Source organism: Uloborus diversus, chromosome 3, assembly GCF_026930045.1.
Source record: "Uloborus diversus isolate 005 chromosome 3, Udiv.v.3.1, whole genome shotgun sequence".
Classification (NCBI taxonomy): domain Eukaryota; kingdom Metazoa; phylum Arthropoda; class Arachnida; order Araneae; family Uloboridae; genus Uloborus; species Uloborus diversus.
Window position 1 is genome coordinate 116,373,512 of NC_072733.1, and position 19,414 is coordinate 116,392,925.

Genomic DNA, 19,414 nt, shown 5'->3' on the forward strand with positions numbered 1-19,414 from the left:
GGTTCCAGCAGGGGGACTTTGGTGTCATATTTAAATTCATCAATTTCTCTGTTGGTACTTTTCGGTACACTTTGTTCGTCAAAGAAATTGACTTGACGTGAACGAATTTCGGAACGCAAAGTGTAGGTAAGTTCTGTCAAATTTTATCCGAAAATAAAAGCTATCAAGTTTGATACAAGATATGTTTTTAAGTTCTGCATTAAAAACACAATATGTTGATAATTTTGTCTTGAAAATATTGAGAGAAAAACTGAAGTTTAATATTGTTTAACAAACAATCCCACTTTTGAGAAAGTACTCCCCTTCCCTCCCCCGATGATTTTGTGATTATGAATGAAACTACTATATTATTTCATAAATTTTCAAAAATTTATAACTGTGCATATGTTATGCTGTTAACCATGCTATTTGTCATTAGAAATTCAGAAAAAAAAAAATCCACGAATGATTCTAAAATTGCTTGTTTCATTGCTCTTAGATATGAAAGAATTGAAACTGATATGGCATGCAATACTATTAAAAAAGAATTATTTTTTAGAAAAAATCACGGAAAAAGGATTCCGAAATTCTCAGAAACGTTTTTGAAAATTGTTTGGAGAATTCCGAAATACTCGGAAACGTTTTCGAAACTTTCATGAACCACAGCTGCACAGAATACTCAGAAACATTTCTGGAAATTACGGAAAGAGGATTCCGAAATACTCAGAAACGTTTCTGAAAATTACAGAAAGAGGATTCCAAAATACTCAGAAACATTTCTGGAAATTACAGAAAGAGGATTCCAAAATACTCAGAAACATTTCTGGAAATTATAGAAAGAGGATTCCGAAATATTCAGACACGTTTCTGGACATTACAGAAAGAGGATTCCGAAATACTCAGACACGTTTCCGGACATTACAGAAAGAGAATTCCGAAATACTCAGAAACGTTTTTGAAAATTTCATGAACCGCAGCTGCACGATATACTCAGAAACGTTTCCGAATTTTTTTTACAGTGTATGCAACACATTTTTAAACCATTATCAGGTTCAACAAAAAATGATTGACTTTAAGTTTCACTTCCTCATTTTGTAGGCAACCGTCTAATAATGTTATTAATCAGCCGATTTGAACCTGAATACCGCAATCACCGATTAAAGCGTTCTTGTTGAGGGAAAGAAAGATTCGATCGGCAGTTCAATTGTCTGACGGAGGTTCAAATCGGTTGGTGAATATTGCCAAGCAGTCTTGTCGACATTTTTTTCTTCTTTTTTAAATGCTGACGTCAACATTAATGTTATAATCCATTTGACTCGAGAAATAGTTGTTTTAAAAAAGGTTTTTTAAGGCAGACCTCGTATGTATTAATTTTTGCAAAAGATCATATAAATAAAGAATTTATTAGAAGCACTCACATCTGTTATCCCAAGCTTAAGTTTCCTCCCTCGGAAATTTCCTGTCGTTAACGGATATAGTGCTCCGTTCATTCTAAGGCCCCTGAAAAGTCGCCATGTTCCTACAGTTTCATAATCTTCTAGACTTTCAGCAGACATTTTATTTGGAACTAAATAAGCGGTTGTTTTTATTATCAGTTCCAAGCAGCCTCCACATGATTGTTCTTTATCCATGTAGTTCTAAAAACAAGTTGATAAGAAAGAGTTACTAAAACGGAAAAATATGAAGACAGAAATATTTTATGATATAATTATTTTAATTATTTTCGTGTGAAGAAATATTTGACTCTTTGTACAAGAGATTTGAACTTTAAGCAATTGTTTCAAGTTTTTTTTTTTTTTTTTTTTTTTTTTTTTTTTTTTTTTTTGCGTTATTTTTGCGAGTGAAGAAAAGAAAAATTTTGTATTGACAGCGGATTTTTCATAGCATAGCGGATTTTTTATAGATCTGGCACTGTGCCGAGAAAGTAGAGAAATGATAGTTTAATTAAAATGATAGTTATTTTGCCAGTATACGGGGAGCAATAAGGAAATAAATATCTGTGTAAATAATTTGACGCGCCGAGTACTATCCTTCATTCAGTACAACAATTGAAGGATTTGCTGCAAAAAAAGGGGGGGGGGGCGGTGTAGCTCCAAATTTCAATTTTCAAAAGGTCCGGATTATAGCTTAAAACATGACTTATCCTGTATAACTGTACTGTGGAGCATACACAAGGAGCTCAAAAAATATAATAAATAAATTGATAGGGGTTTCCAGCTCTATAAGCTAATCCTCTTATTACATAACGCACTTACTGCACAAAAAAAAAAAAAAAAAAAAAAAAAAAAAAAAAAAAAAAACCCTCCAAGCAAATAAGTTAGTCGCGTAAGAAACTGAGAGAAATAATTTTTCTTCTGGACATTCTTTTCCGGAAGTAAGTATTTTGAGACTCAAATATATTCGATGTAATATAATTGATTGATTACGTAGAAATTTCTAAGTAAAGTAATGCAGCCCCTGCTTTACTTTTAAATTGTTTTTTTTTTCTCTCCTGAAGTTTTTATTTGTTACAGTATTATTATTTTTTTATTTTAAGGACACTCTGTCCATTTTCCAATTTCTTTTATTTGGCGATAACATAGCAAGAACTGTTTTCTAATTTAAAATACTATTTTACAGTAAAATGTTTCTAAGACTGAATATAAGACTAAAAATTCTATTGGTATTATCTTTTGAGCTGTACTTTCTTTGTTCTAAACGAAAGTGCAGATTTTTTATTTGCACTCAAGGTTCTGATTTAATTGTGAGCTTTATCTATGGTTTCGTAATGTCATTCCCCCCCCCCCTTCTCTCTCTCTCTCTCTCTCTCTCTATATATATATATATATATATATATATATTTTTTTTTTTTTTTTTTTCAATGCTGAACATCTGAGGGTATAATTCATTGATTTTAAAAAAAAAATTGGAAACTCCCCTAGCTTTTGAGTAAATTTTAAGAGGTGTACTGAAACATTCAATTAATCTTGTAGGAAAATAATTAAATTCACTTGTCCTACTGTTGCTCTTAATGTTTCGGAAGACAGCTAGGATATAATAGCAACATATCCTGGTGTTTTACCTAAAAAAATCATTTTTAATTAAGACACTGCTAAGATCAGGGCTGCTGAGTCGGAGAGAAAAGGACCGACTCCAGGAATTTTAGAGCCTCCGACTCCGACAGCACTGGTACAGTTACGGATTTTGAGGTCCGACTCCGAGTCTTTGAATTTAAAACCTTCAACTCCTTTCCCAAAAAATGAGCCCGACTCCGACTCATTTACCGCAAAATGACTCCGACTCCGCAGCCCTGGCTAAGATTAATGTAGAGTTGTTGTTTTCTGCTTCCAACTCATCAGTAATGTTAAATGAAAATAAGGTGTTTTGTGGTTGTGTTTAGAAATTTTAAAAAAGTCTAATTTTACCAAACATTTTTATTGGAAGTACATCCAAATTAGACATTATTTGGAATCACAATTATTATCATTGTCATTAAAGTTATCCCTTTAGAGACGTAAAGAAGTATTGCTTCTTTGGAATTATATTTTGTTCGCGCACAGAAACCAGATCATTCTTCTTTTTGATTGGAATGGATGGTTTTTCTGTGTAAACTGGATTTGGTAGAACTTCTCTTTTTGCTTGAGTTTTTCTTCTTACGTCAATTATACGAGCATTATACTCTTTTTCCGGAAAAGAAGACTTGTAAAATATTGAATTCGGGAGTCTCTTCTGAACAGGATTAGTAAAATAGTTCTAAAAAAAAGCCTTTTCAGGCTAAAAAAATTTCGAAAATCACGTCAACAGATTTCCATCAAAAAAATCATCAAATTTAAAACGACCCCCCCCCCTCCAAAAAAAATGCTCCATTCGAATTCAGATAATATTTCCCTAAAACCCCGATTAGAATAAGAACAGCAGTTCCGTCCCGTCACAAATAGAGCAAACAGTCGTTATGAAAATTAGATCAAGGACTACGATCATCGTAAAAGTCTTCAAGAAAGTTAAAACCAAATTGTCGTCTGCCTATTTCAGAAAAAACATTGAATCACGAAAAAAAGTGAAAAAAAAAAATGATAAAGGAAAATGAAGAATGAAACGAAAACTGACATTGACCCGTGAAGACAGCGCCCTTTTTTGGATCGTCTCTAAAATCCATTTCCAGATATAAATCCTTAAGAATTAAAATTCGTTTTAAAGCATGTATAAATCCAGGATTAACGAAAAAGAATGAAAAAGTAAAATGAAATCATTTTTTCTATAGCCTGCGAAAAAACAAAATTACAGCTAATGACCGCTACATTAGAATTTCAGCTATTTGTTCTCCTTTACAGTAATAACTCTAGACGAAGAGGTTACAAACAGATACATTGACAGACAGACACAAAGACAGATGCCCAAATATTTTAATAGAATAAATTATGCATATAAAAATAGCCAGAAAAATTGTTCCGCATTTTTGTTACCAAACAATATCATTTTAAATAAATTATTCACTAAACAGACACACAAAAAATGCATGAAAATCCCTAAATAAAACAAAATATTACTTTTTTTTTCTATTACGAAAGGAATACATTTCTATAAAATTGTGAATAGCATTAATTCTGTTGAAAAGTTTTTCAAAGAATTTCTTCTATAAAATCTTCTATAGAGTTCTATAGAAAACTTTTCTAAAGAACTTTCTTATAGAAAATGTATAGATTTTTATACTGCCGTCGCAAGGTAAAGCAGAGCATCTTCAAAAATGAGGTTTTGAGACATTTGAAGAAACGTGTTTTCAACTCCATACTAACACTAACAATAGGGAAATGTTTTTATTTGTGACAAATATGAAAAAAAAAAAGGAAAAATTTGCAGATACTGCTCTTCACCTTCCCACGGCAGTATAGAACTCTATAATAATGCTATAATTGAACTAAATATTCACCTTTTTATAATAGTGTCACCAACTACGCATTTTTTTCACTCCTATTTTTAGAACGCAACAGAAGTTGTTGATAGATAATAAACTTCAAATATACTTTGCTTTAAATTGTGCCAATATTTTGATCAAATAGAATTTTTTCTGCTGCAGATCGGCATTAACTACTATCATGCCTAACAGAGGAACAATACTGTAAAACTTCGGGCAGCTTTTAAGAGCGTTTTATAGTTGAAAATAAAATTATCACCTGCCTGTTAAAAAAAAATAAAAAAAAATAAAAATTAAATCATGAAAAAAAAAAAGAAACTAAAATGAGTGTGCGGTAATATGTTAGAGCAACATTAGGATATTTAATATTTTGGTGCTCTTATTTTAGTTGAACATAAGGACATCTGATTTAACCTAGTGTTGCCCTAAACTAAGATGAATTGTAGAACTTCTGCAGCACAAAGTTATGATCTGCACACAAAAGATTTGAGTATATAAAAAAATTTTGAACACTCCTCTAAATAAAGGCACATTTGGTAATATTAACAAGAGCATTAACTCATTTTTTTTTGAAGATGTCTTATTGTTGCTCCGAGGCGACGATATGCAGTAATACATTTTTTTTTCAATTAAAGCATTTGAATATTATTTATACTTGCTTTTTAACAAGCAACTGTATTTTTTTAAGACTCCTTTTTTTAAAAAGATTGTTTCCTTACATAATAGTATTATTATATTTTAATTGGAAGACTTATTTGATATTTGTATTTATCACTTAAAACAGTTATTGGTATGATAGTTTTATTTTAAAAACGCACTACAGAATTAAATACTACTTACTTGCATAAGCTGATAGATTTTAGCCTTAATAAAAGAATTATTTTCCGATGAATTTGTGAAATATGTCTCGTTTTTGATCAATTCTTTTATACTTTTTGCATAAGCTTTGAGCACGACTGGAACTTGGCAACCAGGATTTTCCTGCATAAAAAAGTACTGATTTAATATATGATATATATTTTTGTTATAAACTGTTTTGAATTCGTTGGAAAGTTTCAAACTGAGAACGAAATGACAAAATTTTTCAAATTTGTTTTCGGTTATTCATAAATTATGATCATATTTCCAGCTTCATTTTTTTTATGTTTGTTTATTTGAAGCGCAACAGATGGCGCGAATTGAAACTACAATTGCTGCTTTCTAATAAAAAATTGTTTACTCACAATGCAGTCATTTTCAGTTTCTGCGTTTTGGTTTGGGTAAACTATAGCAACATTTGCTTCGGAAGGTAAAATGCTGGCTGCAGATATTAGATCAGAATCATTCGGCGGTGAATTGGTAACAAAGAGCCATTTCCTGTTTTCATCCATCATTTGTAGTTTTTTTGCCTAGAGGGGAAAAAATCTTAGTATCTCATAATCACCAAACAATAACTAGTATCTTTGATATTAATATAATAACTCGTCTACTAATAGAAACTGGATGTTTTTGTGAAACTAATTTTTGAAGTAATTATATTACCTCTTTCAATCGAAAGACTAGTTACTGGCTACGGTATATAGCTTAATTTTCTGGGGAAAACAAAGGTAAAAAAATGACACCACAAAATAAAACAGAAAAAATACTGTCAAAATTTCTAGTTAAAATATTACTGAAAATCAAAATATAAAAAATAAATAAATAAATGAAAAATAAATGAAATTTTGAAAGCTTTCTTGAGGTGGAATAAATGCGTAAAAAATTTTTACGAGATCTGATTCAAATGCTAAAGTCTGACCGTGAAGAGTTGACTCTGCCTTGGCTCTACCTTGTTTCAGAATTGTCCATTTTCGTTAAGAAGTGATATGGACTGAAAAGTTGGAATATAATTTGCAAGTGCGTCAATGGTTCTGTAGCTTGAATACGTCACCTTGGAATTTAAGAAGTCAGTCAAAGAGGTAAAAAATTTAAATTTTGTGCGGTCAAGGCAGATATATGTCTCATTGGACTGGTCACATCCTACGTAGGTGGTTGGGCCTTGGTTTTACTTATTTCAGCAGCCATTGGTCAGAAATAACAACGCATAAAATAATTAATTTAAATTGAAAATTGGCAAGTGTAGGCTTACAATATTAGAATGCAAAGCTTGTCATTTTTACTTTTTCGCCAACTTAATGCAGTTATTACTGCAACTTAAACTTTTCAGGCTATATAATCACGTAACGAAAATATACTAGGAGTAATTTTTTTTTAATCGCCAAAATGTTGCTAAACTCCAAAATAAAATAAACGCGTCCTTTCGTCCTTCTTTACCTATTTTGAAGTAGTTAAAATTTATTTATGAGTGTATTTCAACTACACGCTTTCTCTCAGCAAATACTTTAAAACTTTTTACCGGTTTAGTAAAAATTAACATTCAACCTAGAGAAAAAAGTTTACGACTGTTGGTCAAAGCAGCGGATTCGGTTCTTAATGATTAAAATTTACTTTTGATTTAAAATGCGTGTATCGATGAAAATTTTCATTCCATCAGTTTAAGGCTGCCAAATGAGGTATTCAACATAAGTTTTTGCCGAGATATTATTATTTTTAAGATCTAAAAATTGATAAAGCTAAAAATAAAATTTTACTGCGTGTACTCGAAAACGTTAAAATGATTCTGAACACACAGTGCAATACAACTCCTTGAAATTGGGAAATATTAAGAAAGAAAAAATGTCGATTGGCTTATCAATCCAGGTTTAATATATGTGAAATTATATCTGTCAGAGTGTTTTCATGAAAGAAATAGCAAAATGTTTAACTTTTGATAAAAGGGGTCCCATGGATCCACGAATACGTGTCTGCAGTAATCTGCAATTTTACGTGATAAAACGTTGTTTTACGCTATTTCACAACTCATAATGTGTTTTACATTTAGAATTTTACAAATTCTAGTTTTAATAAAATATGCATGAAGTGAAAAAAAAACAAAAAAAAAAAAAAACACTAAACTAAAAAAACACTGCGGTCCGAGGTACGACATAAGAGATAAAAGGAAAAAATATATATGTCATGATACTTCTGTTAATAACAATTGAAATGATATACAAATTTTGTGATGAATTTTACTTATGATGTACATTTAAAGACTTAGACATTAAAATATGCTTTTGGTCCGCTTTTGAAAGAGTAATCACACAGCCGAAAAACAATTATTTGATTGTAACTAAACGAGTACGTGATCCTTAAGGAAGACAATTTAAAGTATATTTTGTAGGGATTGTAACGATATTTTAAAAATAAGATATTGCTAGAAGTTATGCGAATATGAAACATTGAAAAATAAATCAAGTAAACAAATAAAAATAATAATAGTAAAATAATTCTGGTTTTTATACCTAATTTTTACATAAATATTAAACATATGCCAGCCTTTTAAAATAAGTTTAAAAAATATGCGCCATTTCTTTCAGATTGTTCTTTCGGTCCGTGAAATATTTTTTTGTTCATGTATTAATTAATATTTTTGAGAACACAGCTGGTGATTTCAAAATAATTTCGAACTCTGAAAAAGAATCTAGATGAACTGAAAAATAAAAAAAAAAATAAAATAACTGAACTTCGAAAGAGTTCGCGTCGAAAAAGTAATGCACATGAGCTGTAGTTGAGAAAGATATTACGTAAGGAAAAATCGTTCATTCAGTAGGTAAAATCTTTTGAAGTAGATTTCAGCCATCTTAAAAGAACAATTTTTAAACAGGCACTGTTCTGTAAGTTGAGTTTTCTTGCACAATTTCTACGTCTGTAATAAAGCCTCCTTGAGAATTTGCATCAAGATGTTCATGTTTTGCGAACTGAATGTTGGAAATAGCGTTCTTTCTGAAGAAAAATTTACAAATACCAAAAAAAGTTTTTTAAGGACTCTATTTTCATCTCTAAAGCTGTACATTTTCTAGCAATTTTGGGATTATGCCAGTTCAATCACTTTTCTCTATTTGCAAAACGGAGTGTATGTTATTTTGACAATCTTCTAGGTTATCACATTTCTGCTCGATGTACATTCAAAATAATGGAATACTTCCCAGTGTTTGGGAAAAAGTTTATTCTAACCAAATATAAGTGCAAATTAGGTATTAAAATGAACGTGCCACGTTTCTTAAACCTTAAATTGGACATTTCATTTCATATATACTCAATTAAAAATAATCTCGGACAGAATAATTCAAAAGTTTGTAATGATGAAGATTTAGGTTGAGTCAAAAAATTAGAATATTCAACCCAAAGGGGGAAAAAAAACTTAAAAAAAAAACTAGAATGCGTCATTTTTGCTGGATTCAATGCGTGAATCCTTTCTCACACGGATTCTACCACCTGTTTACATTAATCGTTTCTGACACTGTTTCCATACCCTCTAAATGCGGCAACGAGCTCAGTTTTGTTGGCGGGCACCAGATCTTGAACCGATTTCTTTAGATTTGATGGTACCACAAATTTTTGATCGTACTGAGATTGGTAGAGTTGCTTGACCAGTTTAATACCTAAATTCCTCTTTCTATTTAAAATCTATGAGTCGATTTAGAGATGTGACACGGAGTAGAATCGTGCTGAAAGATAAAATGTGTCACTAAATGTGTAACTGCTATGCCTCAGATGAAGTATCATGCAGTATTATTGATAAACAGTGGAAGTCACGCATTGTTTATTTTAAGATATATTTAACTTCCCAATTCCAACAGCCCTCATGCACCCACAAACCAAGAAGGATGTGTCAAAGCGGAGAGATAGTCTTACACAAGATTTCTCATACGCTTTTCTTTTTCAAAGTCAAACATGAACACCTTTTTTTTTTGTTCACAGATATTTCAAAAAAAAAAAAAAGATTCATCACTGAATATAATACTTTTCCAACCTTGTTACCGCTGTTTGAGCTTCTTTTTGCTCCAGGAGAGTAGTGCACGTTTCTGCTTCAAGTTTATCTTTGGTGTTACTTCGTAGATTCCCAATTGCAACTGCAGTTTATGCAACCGTCCAAGTGTAGTTGACGTGGATAAGATAACTATACATTCTGTCCAACACTTATGGATGTAAAGAGCATTTTTCAACGATTATTTTGGACAACTTATTTTAACTTGGGTTCATCTCTGCCAGGTTTTACAATTTTTCTACCTCGTTTACTTCGGTTACTTTTTCGTTGGTCAGTCCTTCTATGTTCCTTTAAAATCTTACATACCATAGATTGTAAAACGTTCATTTGAATTGAGTTGAATAGTTTTTTTTCTTACTATTAGAAATGATACAATATGTACCTTCGTTTCTTTCATATTTATCACCCCGACGACCCATTTTGAGCAATAAAAGGCTTTTAAAATAGCGTAAAATTATCCGGGAGCCAATCTTCATGCTTGTGACAAACTATATAGGGTAACAGGTATACAAATATTTTCGTTACTTTTTAAAATTCACATTGAATGAATAGATTATTCTAATTTTTTGACCGTTATAAACAATCTATTTTTCCAATGTGTTAGTGATCCATATATTGATAAAATAATATCTGAAAAGTTGTTTAAATTGATTTACCCTAATATGAATAACGAGTTTTTAGTCTTTTTAATGCGTGCGTTCATTTTTCCCGACTCAGGGACAAGTTTTGTTCAAATAGTTCTAATATTCTATTATTTTGAATTTGGGTTGTAAAAGAGCCAGTATCCATGATGGGTAGCTAGAATAATAACTTGGCAGTGGAAATTTTTCAAAAGTGCAGCTCCAAAAAACGCAATTGAATTCTATTCGTGATGAAGTTACGGAAACGGATAAGATTAAGAATTCCCCCTCAGAGTTTTCGAAATATAAGCTCCAAAAATACAATTTTAGATTATCTTTGGCTATGTTAAGGAAAAGAGAGGTTTTGTTGCGTCCCACGTAAAAGTTTCTAGATCTAAAAATTAAAACCGCATTTGTAGGCCAATTTGCTAATGTTAGGAGAGGGTATGGGGTTCAGAGGGTTTTTCTTTATACTGAATTTCGAATAATGCAATTTTAGACTATATTCGAAAATGTAAACTAAACAATGACTCGAGGGTTCTCTCCACAAAGGTTTTGAAATTGCAGTTCTGAAAATGAAATTGTAGGCCATATTTGATTATGTTCGGGGAAAGAATGTTTTTAATATGTTCTCAAATTTTTAAAAAATTGAAGTTTTTAGATTGCAATTTGAGACTGTCTTTAGTGAGTAGCCCTGGTAAGTTTCTCGAAATTAAAATCCTATAATTGCAATTGTAGACTGCGTTTGATGACGGTAGGAGAAAATATGGGGTTTGAAACATCCTCACTAAAAAATGCCGAAATTGGTAGTCCTAAAAATGTGACCATGGGCTACCTTTGACTTGAGGTTGACTGATGGAGTTCGATACCCTACTCCAGACACTTTTAGAAATTGAAATGCCTAAAACCTAATTTCAGCGAATCATTGTTGATGTTATATAAAGGGGGCTTTGGGTCCCCCTCCTCTGGCCTTTTAAAGTGAAACTTTAGAGCATCAGTCGCAAAAGGTAGGGCAAATGAACCCAAATGCCTCCCCCACTGTACGGCCCTGACTTAAGATATTTACTGCAAACTCAGTTAAAATAAATTGTAAAGTAAAAAGAAATAAATCTTACAGAATGTAAATTTCGAATGGTTTGCTGCAATGCTCTTTTTCAGTGTGATATAGTCCGTTTCTCGTACACAATGTCAAAAATCTCTGAAGTATAACATGCGTTATTCTTTTTTCTTTCGCAATGTAAAAAATATTTTGTAATCTAACATGAAAAAAGTATAATTATTTTTTCTTTTATTAAACTTGTTTAAAAAACGTGTTCATATCGCCAAAATTTCACTAAATGCGTAAATACAGCACGTGTCCTTTCTTCCGCCTCTACCCAGTTTAAGAAATGAACTCATTTGGGAGATGATTGGCAGGTTTTGCATTTCCACGGTATGATTATTCATGATTTGGAGAGTTTTAAACACAGTATTAGAGTTACACTAATTTAAACGAATTAAAAAACAGTACAAGAAGATCCATGAGCAATAAAACACTCATGAATGATGAACGTTTTTTTCCGTTTTTTTTGGAAATTCTAACTTATTTCTTATCATCACTTAATTTAACTGAACATTTCTCTTCCAATCTCGCATATTCACTAATTTACGACTAAAAGCTGAGGTTGAAATCAAATGAGGGACACATTGGATGACTCATATCTCAGCTCTTTTTCGCTCTTCAAACATAGTTTCAGGCTGGAATTAAAGACCAAATTTTTTTTGGGGAGGGAAAACACTGGGCGTTCGTATTTATCTCTTATCTCTAAGGTATTTTCTTTATACTCTAGTCTTAAATTGACTTTCTTTCAAAGATTTTTGTCGCTATTTTCCTTGCAAGATGACGGTTATAGGAATTTAAGGGCAATAATTTGACACAATGACGTCTTTTAAATTAAATTAATACTTTCAAGACCAAATTAAATTTAAATTACAAGTTCTCGGGTTTCAGACTAACTTTGGGCAAAGTTCTTGGTTTGATGTAGGTTATTCTGTAAGCCTTGACATGTTGGACAAACAAAATATTAGCTCCTTTTACAGTAAGTAGAAAATAGTAAGAATTTCATTGCTTGTTTTACATCATACACACACACGAAAAACCGATGAGTCAGAATTACAACAGTTGATTTTAATTTACGTGATCATTATTTTTGCAAATTAAAGAGCATTCCTGAACATTTCTTGGTGCACGGATAAATTAAAAAAAATAATGTTGAAAAAGTCCAGAATACTTTAAGGACTATTCAGAATACAGTTTTAACCAGTGTCAATCCAAATTCGATTAGAGTCACATTGAAAAGTACTAGCAACGTTTAGATTTCGGAGAGAAAACTTACATCTCCAGAAACTTTCGACTTGGCTGAAGAGCTTAGGTGCATTATCCAAACACGGTTGACTCTCTCCAGTCATGTTAAAATATAGGTTTTTTCTGCTTTCAATGCTAAAGCACAACTGCAGAAGCACTTAGCTATAGCTTCCAGCTATCGGTTGAAAATATTTCCCTTTCTTTATTGATAATTACTGTTCATGTGTTTTCTATTAATACGGGCTGGGGGAAAATGGTAATTTGCAAAAGTATTTTTTGAAAATAATATTTATACTGATATCTATACATGTAAGAAAATAAGATGTTGCTGTGTGTGTGTGTGTGTGTGTGACGCGCCTCCCGGGAAAACGGTAAGGCCTAGAAAGATGAAATTTGGAATACAGGTGCAATTTTTGCCAAGGGTATGCACCTCGGGCTTCGATTTGTGATATTTTGATTTAAAAAACAATATTTAAAGTTTTATGTGTTTTTTAGTAGTTTTTAGTGTTTTTTACTCCTCAGACCCCGAACCCGCTGCGCTAGAAATTAGGTTTTTTTTGTGCTAAAATGCAGGAAATTTAATTTTAAATATGATGAAAAAAACGTTTTTGCAGATAGAGAGCAATTTTTGTATGTTTTACGAATTTCTGAAAAAACCTCAAGTTTGCATTCTTTCTAAGTCTTAATTTTTGCTTAAACTGATCCCACGATAACTATAAAAGCCTCTTTGCTAAAATTTAAATATAAAATAGTAAAAACGTTTCCCTCTCTTCAAAAAAAAAAAAAAAAAAGGTTCCAGAAATATGCCATAGTTTTTTTTTTTACAATTTTTTAAATTCAGCACAACATGATATCCCTCAGCCAGTCGAAAAAAACATGCCTCACTCTAATCTGCCACTGCCGTCACAGCAATGATTTCAATTCAATATTGCAGAACCGAATCGAAATCGCTGCAATGTTTCTCTCTTTTTTTTTTACTATTGCTTACTTCTATATATTATGACGTCATTGGCTCGTGATTTAACGGTACACTGCAAATAATCGGTACACGTTTGAAACTCTTTAAGTGTTCCAGTTGCCTGAATATGTGCTAAAATGTATTTCGAATGTGTTGTGTACAAAGAAATGAAGCTGAAATGTTTTACTAATCCGTTCCGTTTTAAAGAAAACGTTCCAAAAGTGCACCGAATGTGTTTTGTTGGGAATCTCGATTCAGCCGAAGTTTGGAATACACTTGAGAACACATAGCGCGCAGATTTGAGAGTGGTTGCGAAATCACTGCTTTCTTAGCTACGCCATGTTTGTAAACAATCTGGATCGGCCGCAATCATTTTCGTGATATTTTTGAATGCTCAAAAGGTACGCTACTTTCCTTTTTTATGTTCTTTACAGATAATTTTTGTATTTGTACATTTACTGAGCTTCATACTTTTGTTTTAAATAAACTAATAATTTACCATACCGCTTAAGTTTTGAAATAAAATGAAATCCTGTGTTTTAAAACTGTGGTTACGTTAAGACTAACGTGTTACGATTCTAATTTTGAAACTTGACGATTGATTTAGGGCTCCTGTCCTTATCTTTCGATTTAGAATTTTTTAAGAGCATCGAAATTAGAGGATTAAACAAGGGCTCCTAAACTACGGGTTATGACCAAAAAACATTTCTAATGAAGGTCGAAGAGCATTTCTTACGCTGTTGAATTTCAATCTTAAAAAAAAAAGCATCTCTTTCATCTAAATGCTTTTTATAAGTTCTGTCATCTACTTTTTGTTTTTACAAATAGTTCAGGTGATTTTATTTTTCTAGTTATCAATTTTTTGATACGTTAGTATTTTTGCTTGTAAACATCCCATAAGATCGATCATCTTGTGCACAACTTTTTGGTTTAAAAAACCGAAAAAGAATGAATCGCTGGAGGTTCTGCGGCTTAGATTAGGTTAAACTTGAATATGATCAAAATCTACCACAATAGTATGAATGAGATTCGAACCTAGATCCAGAGATCAAGATTCTTCTAAGTAATGATGTTTTACAAAATATATTGTCTAATGTTTCATATCAATCAATTTTATCTTGAATTTTGAGGATAAAATATTGCGTACCATTTAGCATCTTATTTATGGATAAACTAATTTTATTAACTGTTGCAATTAAAAAAAAAGAAATTCGAGTTTCATGATCGATGTTTTGCAGAAATGCCAAGCAAAGTAGTGTTCGAATAAATAATCGGAGTTCAAAACATTAGCTAAAAATCTTATTAAGTATCTTAGTCAAATTTTTGAAATCATTAAAGCAATTAGAGCAAACAGGAAGCCTTATATAAATGTGTGTTTTGAGTACGTACAATACATGTATCGGGTCTCGTGTTCTTAAAAATGGGGTCATGGCACAAAAATTGTTAAAACCGCTAGTTCAGAAAAAAAATGCTTGATAGTTTTTTTCTTTAATCCCACTTTTTAATTCTCCGTGTGATAAAAAACATGTGAATGAAAAAATTTCAGCCTTTATTTCTTAAAAAAAAATCCTTTAGTTCTTTGTAAACAGGTACAACTTGATAACGTAAACACAAAAACATTTTTTTTTTTTTTGAACCATGAAAAGTTCCATGAAAGACTTAGTAAAAATTGTTGGATAACTAAACGTGATGTCTGTTGCAGTGTAAAAACTATTTCAATTGTAATTTAGTTGTTATATGTTCTATCACATTGAGAGATAGATTAAGGGTGACCACAGACTAAGGAAACAGAAAATATCAGACCTTTTTCTGAGAAAAATACCGAATTCAATATTAGTAACGCAAGTTTAAGCCATTTTTACAGTTCTGGAAAGGGCGTAGGGAGATCTCCCTCGGAGATTTATCTAGTCTAAAATATGTTTAAGCTGTCTTTTATTATGTAAAGATGGGGAAAAGTATGGAGAGGGGGGAAGGATACCTCTAGGAAAAAATGTAAGAATGCAGTTTTAAAACTTTACATTTAGGGCATTTTTAAGGAACTTTGGGTTTTATGTTCCAGGGTTCATTTCAGCGGAAAATATTTTGAAGCTTAAGTGTTAAAAACAATTTTGTAAGGTAACTTGAGGAGTAAGGGTAATATTAACCACAATATTTTGAAAATGTTTTTTTTTTTTTTTTTTTTTTTTTTTAAGTATAGTTCAAAAGCTATCTTTGTTGTTGTTAGAGGAAGGGAACTCTGGTTGGAGGGGGGGGGGGGGTTGGTATTCGGAAAATTGTAAAAACTGATGCGTCTAAAACATTTTAGCTATCTTTGATGATGTAAAGAGAAAAGGAGGAAAACAGGTATATAGGGGCTTTTTTCGGAAAAATTATTATTATAGAAAACATAGTAGGGGAATGTGGGGTAAAGTGAAATTGCTAAGCTGGCTAGATTTTTTTTAAATGAAGAAATTGGAATTTTTTTTTTGAAAATTACATTTTACAAAGAAAGAACATTAAAAAAAAAAAGTGGAAATTTTTCCCTTTATTTTTTTCATAGAAAGAGTGAAAAATAAAATATTTTTCTGAATGAAAAATGTTCTATTCACTCATAAAAAATGTATTTGTTCAAATGAATGATTAAAAGAAGGGTAGAATGAATAATAAAAAGATAATGAAACAATGAACGAATACTTAATAAATAAAATACTTAATACATGAAGAAAAATAAATGACCGTATAAAGTAGTGAACGAATAAGAAAATGTGTGAAGGCATGAACAAATAAGTGAATTAATGAATGAAGAAATGTAAATAAATTAATAAATGAATCCGTAAGTGATTTTGTAAATAGCACTGCGCGGCAAAAAAAAAAAAAAAACCTTCAAAATGCTTCTGACATTTTGTAGGCTGATTCTTATGTAGAATGAACCCCTGAATCTGAATATGACCTCCGTTTCCCCCCCCCCCCCTATACGAATCAATTTTTTTTAAAGGACCCCCAAGTTTTTTTCAATTTTCTTTAGTTTTAGAGCAATTAATTTTTTTTTTTTTTGGAGGTGAAAGGAGCTTTATATTAACTGCTAAGATTGTTTTGGTGGGCAAGAGAGGTTCAAAGTTCAAGATCATGGACACTGATCGCAAAAAGGGGAACTTGGAGGGGGGGGGGTGTAACCTCTCAAAATAGAATAAAAATCAAGAAAAACGATCTTTTTATTCTGATTTTTTAAAAAAGATGTTTGTAAAAAAAATTTCGGAGCAGAATGAGAGTATAAGCTTCTATGACTCTTATGTCCAAAAAAATTTTCGCGACGTAAAAAAAGAAAAAAAAATATAATGTGAATGTCGCACGTTGCGTACGAGTTGAATCGCAGGTCTTCATTCAAAAAGGCATTCCTCTGGCTGATTTCTTTGTAAAATGACCCCTATTACCCCTTGTTTCCAAATACGACCATCTTTCTCCCCATCACGCCCCCTTTTTAGAACCTACCCCCTCCTCTCTCCCGCAATTTTTTTATTTGAAGGGGGAAAAGAGCATTACAATAACCGTAAACAAAATTCTGAATAATTAGATATGTGCAAAGCTCAAAATCTTATGCATATGTAGCAAAAAGGAAAACAGGGGGGGGGGGGGGGACCACCCCTCCAAACACACTGTGCAGCAAAAATTACTCTCAAATGCTTCTGAGGCTAATCCGCCTGATTCTTCTGCAAATTTACCCCCTGAATCCAAAAATGATCTCCGTTATCCTCGTACATGTACCGATTTTTGTACAACTTCCCCTCCTCTTTTATTCGGAAGGGGGGAAAGTTTTTTTTTTTTGCTATATATGCACAAGATTTAAAACTTTGCACATCTCTAGTCATTCAGAATAATGTTTATGGTTATTGTAATGCTCATTTCCCCCTCAAAATTTAAAACAATAAATGACTCTGAATCAGGGGAGGGGGGAGGTTCTAAAAAGGGGGCGTGATGGGGAAAGGTGGTCGTATTTGGAAACAAGGAATCATTTATATAAGAATCAGCCAGAAGAATATCTATTTGAATGAAGACCTGCGATTCAACTCGCATGCAACGTGCGAAATTCATGAGAGAGTTTTTTTTTTTTTATTAATTTTTTTTTTACATCGCGAAAATTTATTTGAACATAGGAGTCATAGAAGAGAGTCTTATACTCTCATTCTACACCGAAATAATTTTTACAAATATATTTTTTAAAAAAGCAGACTCTAAAACTAAGAAAAATTGAAAAAAACTTGGGGGGGGCCTTTAAAAAAAAAATGGTACGTATAGGGAGAAAACGGAGGTCATATTCGGATTCAGGGGGTCATTTAACATAAGAATCAACCGACGAAATGTCAGAAACATTTTGAAGGTTTTTTTTTTTTTTTTTTTTTTTTTTTTTTTTTTTTTTTTTTTTTTGCGGAAAAGTGTAATTGAGTGAGTAAACAAAATAAACTATTTCACTTTGTCCCATTCACCTTGCCAATATTAGAAATACAAGTAAGCTTAAAATTAACTGAAAAAAGTAAAAAATACCGCATTAAATATTAGAAGGTCTCAATAAGTATTTAAAACGTTAGTTACAATAATTTTATCATTTTATTCTTACAAGAATAATTTTTGACTTACATCAAAATATTACAATATGAATGTCCTTTTTTGAAAATTGCCATTATTAGCATTAATTTTAAGCTTCAGATGTATTTTTTTCCTGACTGGAATAGAGTACATGTGCTACTATATAGTTAAAATATTACGAGATTGTTGGCAGTAAAAGTAATTATTTCACCATTTCACGTTGCCCCACATTCCCCTACAGCCAACAAATAAATGTATAACGTATTGCTTGTGTTCTCGTAATTAAGCGTATGTTTGTAAAGAAAAAAAGGCTTTTTCTTTTTTTTTTTTAGGTAATGGTTTACCCGGTTGTAGAAGAATGATACTTTCAAGCATTGTTATGTAAATTTTTTTAATGTGTATCTATAAAGTTAAATAAATTCATTTTAACATATTGTGTTTATTGACTAGATAAGTTTGATAAACTCAATTCAGTGTTATTGTGCGTAAGTTTGAAACATAAATCAAATGCGTATTTTAAATTTAGTTGCATTAGTTAATGAACTTGGTATTAACTGTCTGATTGAGTTAGACCTGAATGTATGGCATTTAGTTGCCATCTGGAGATTAAATGCCATACGATGGAAGCTAAAAAGAGTACTCAACCAGCCACGTCTTAAGAACCAAAACGGCCACACAATTTTTGCACCAATGAATTTTCATGCACAAATCATTTCTATTTTGAAGCAATTAGTTTGCAATGTAATAACAATCCCAACTTTAGTATTACATGTTGCCTTTCAATCAATAATAAAAGCCATCATTAATTTCAGGATCCAAACCGCACCCCTTAAAAAACAAGCACAAACCTGGAAGCTTATACAAAAGCTTTGTACTCACATTTGGCGGGAGGGGGGGGAGGGGTTAGAAAAAAGACAAATGAATGGAATTTCAGTTAGATCTCATACGGTAATACCTTTTCCACAGCTCATGTTTTAATGAAGTACATTTTTTCCTCATTCAAGAAATAAATAAATGTTTTGAATAAAGTGGCTACTAATGGTAAAAAAAGGGCTACTAAACTGAAAGTGTATGCCAGCCACTGACAACTAAGTACTTTTTTATTTATTTTGTTTTTCACGAGCACTTTTCTTCCTTATGCAAGGAACTAAAACTAAAAATAATTAATTGATAATTG

The 19,414-nt window shown here is 31.6% G+C and overlaps 1 protein-coding gene across 1 annotated transcript in view; it reads right to left on the bottom strand.

Moving 5' to 3' along the window:
• Window positions 1-19,414, bottom strand: part of LOC129218908 (ionotropic receptor 93a-like) — a gene marked incomplete at its 5' end in the record, with an annotated part of 101,517 nt that overhangs the window by 40,794 nt on the left and 41,309 nt on the right. The window contains 3 exons of the mRNA XM_054853227.1: window positions 1,398-1,616; window positions 5,711-5,875; window positions 6,118-6,258. Of these exons, the coding sequence (XP_054709202.1) occupies window positions 1,398-1,616; window positions 5,711-5,875; window positions 6,118-6,258 (525 nt within the window). The remainder of the gene's footprint in view (window positions 1-1,397; window positions 1,617-5,710; window positions 5,876-6,117; window positions 6,259-19,414) is intronic.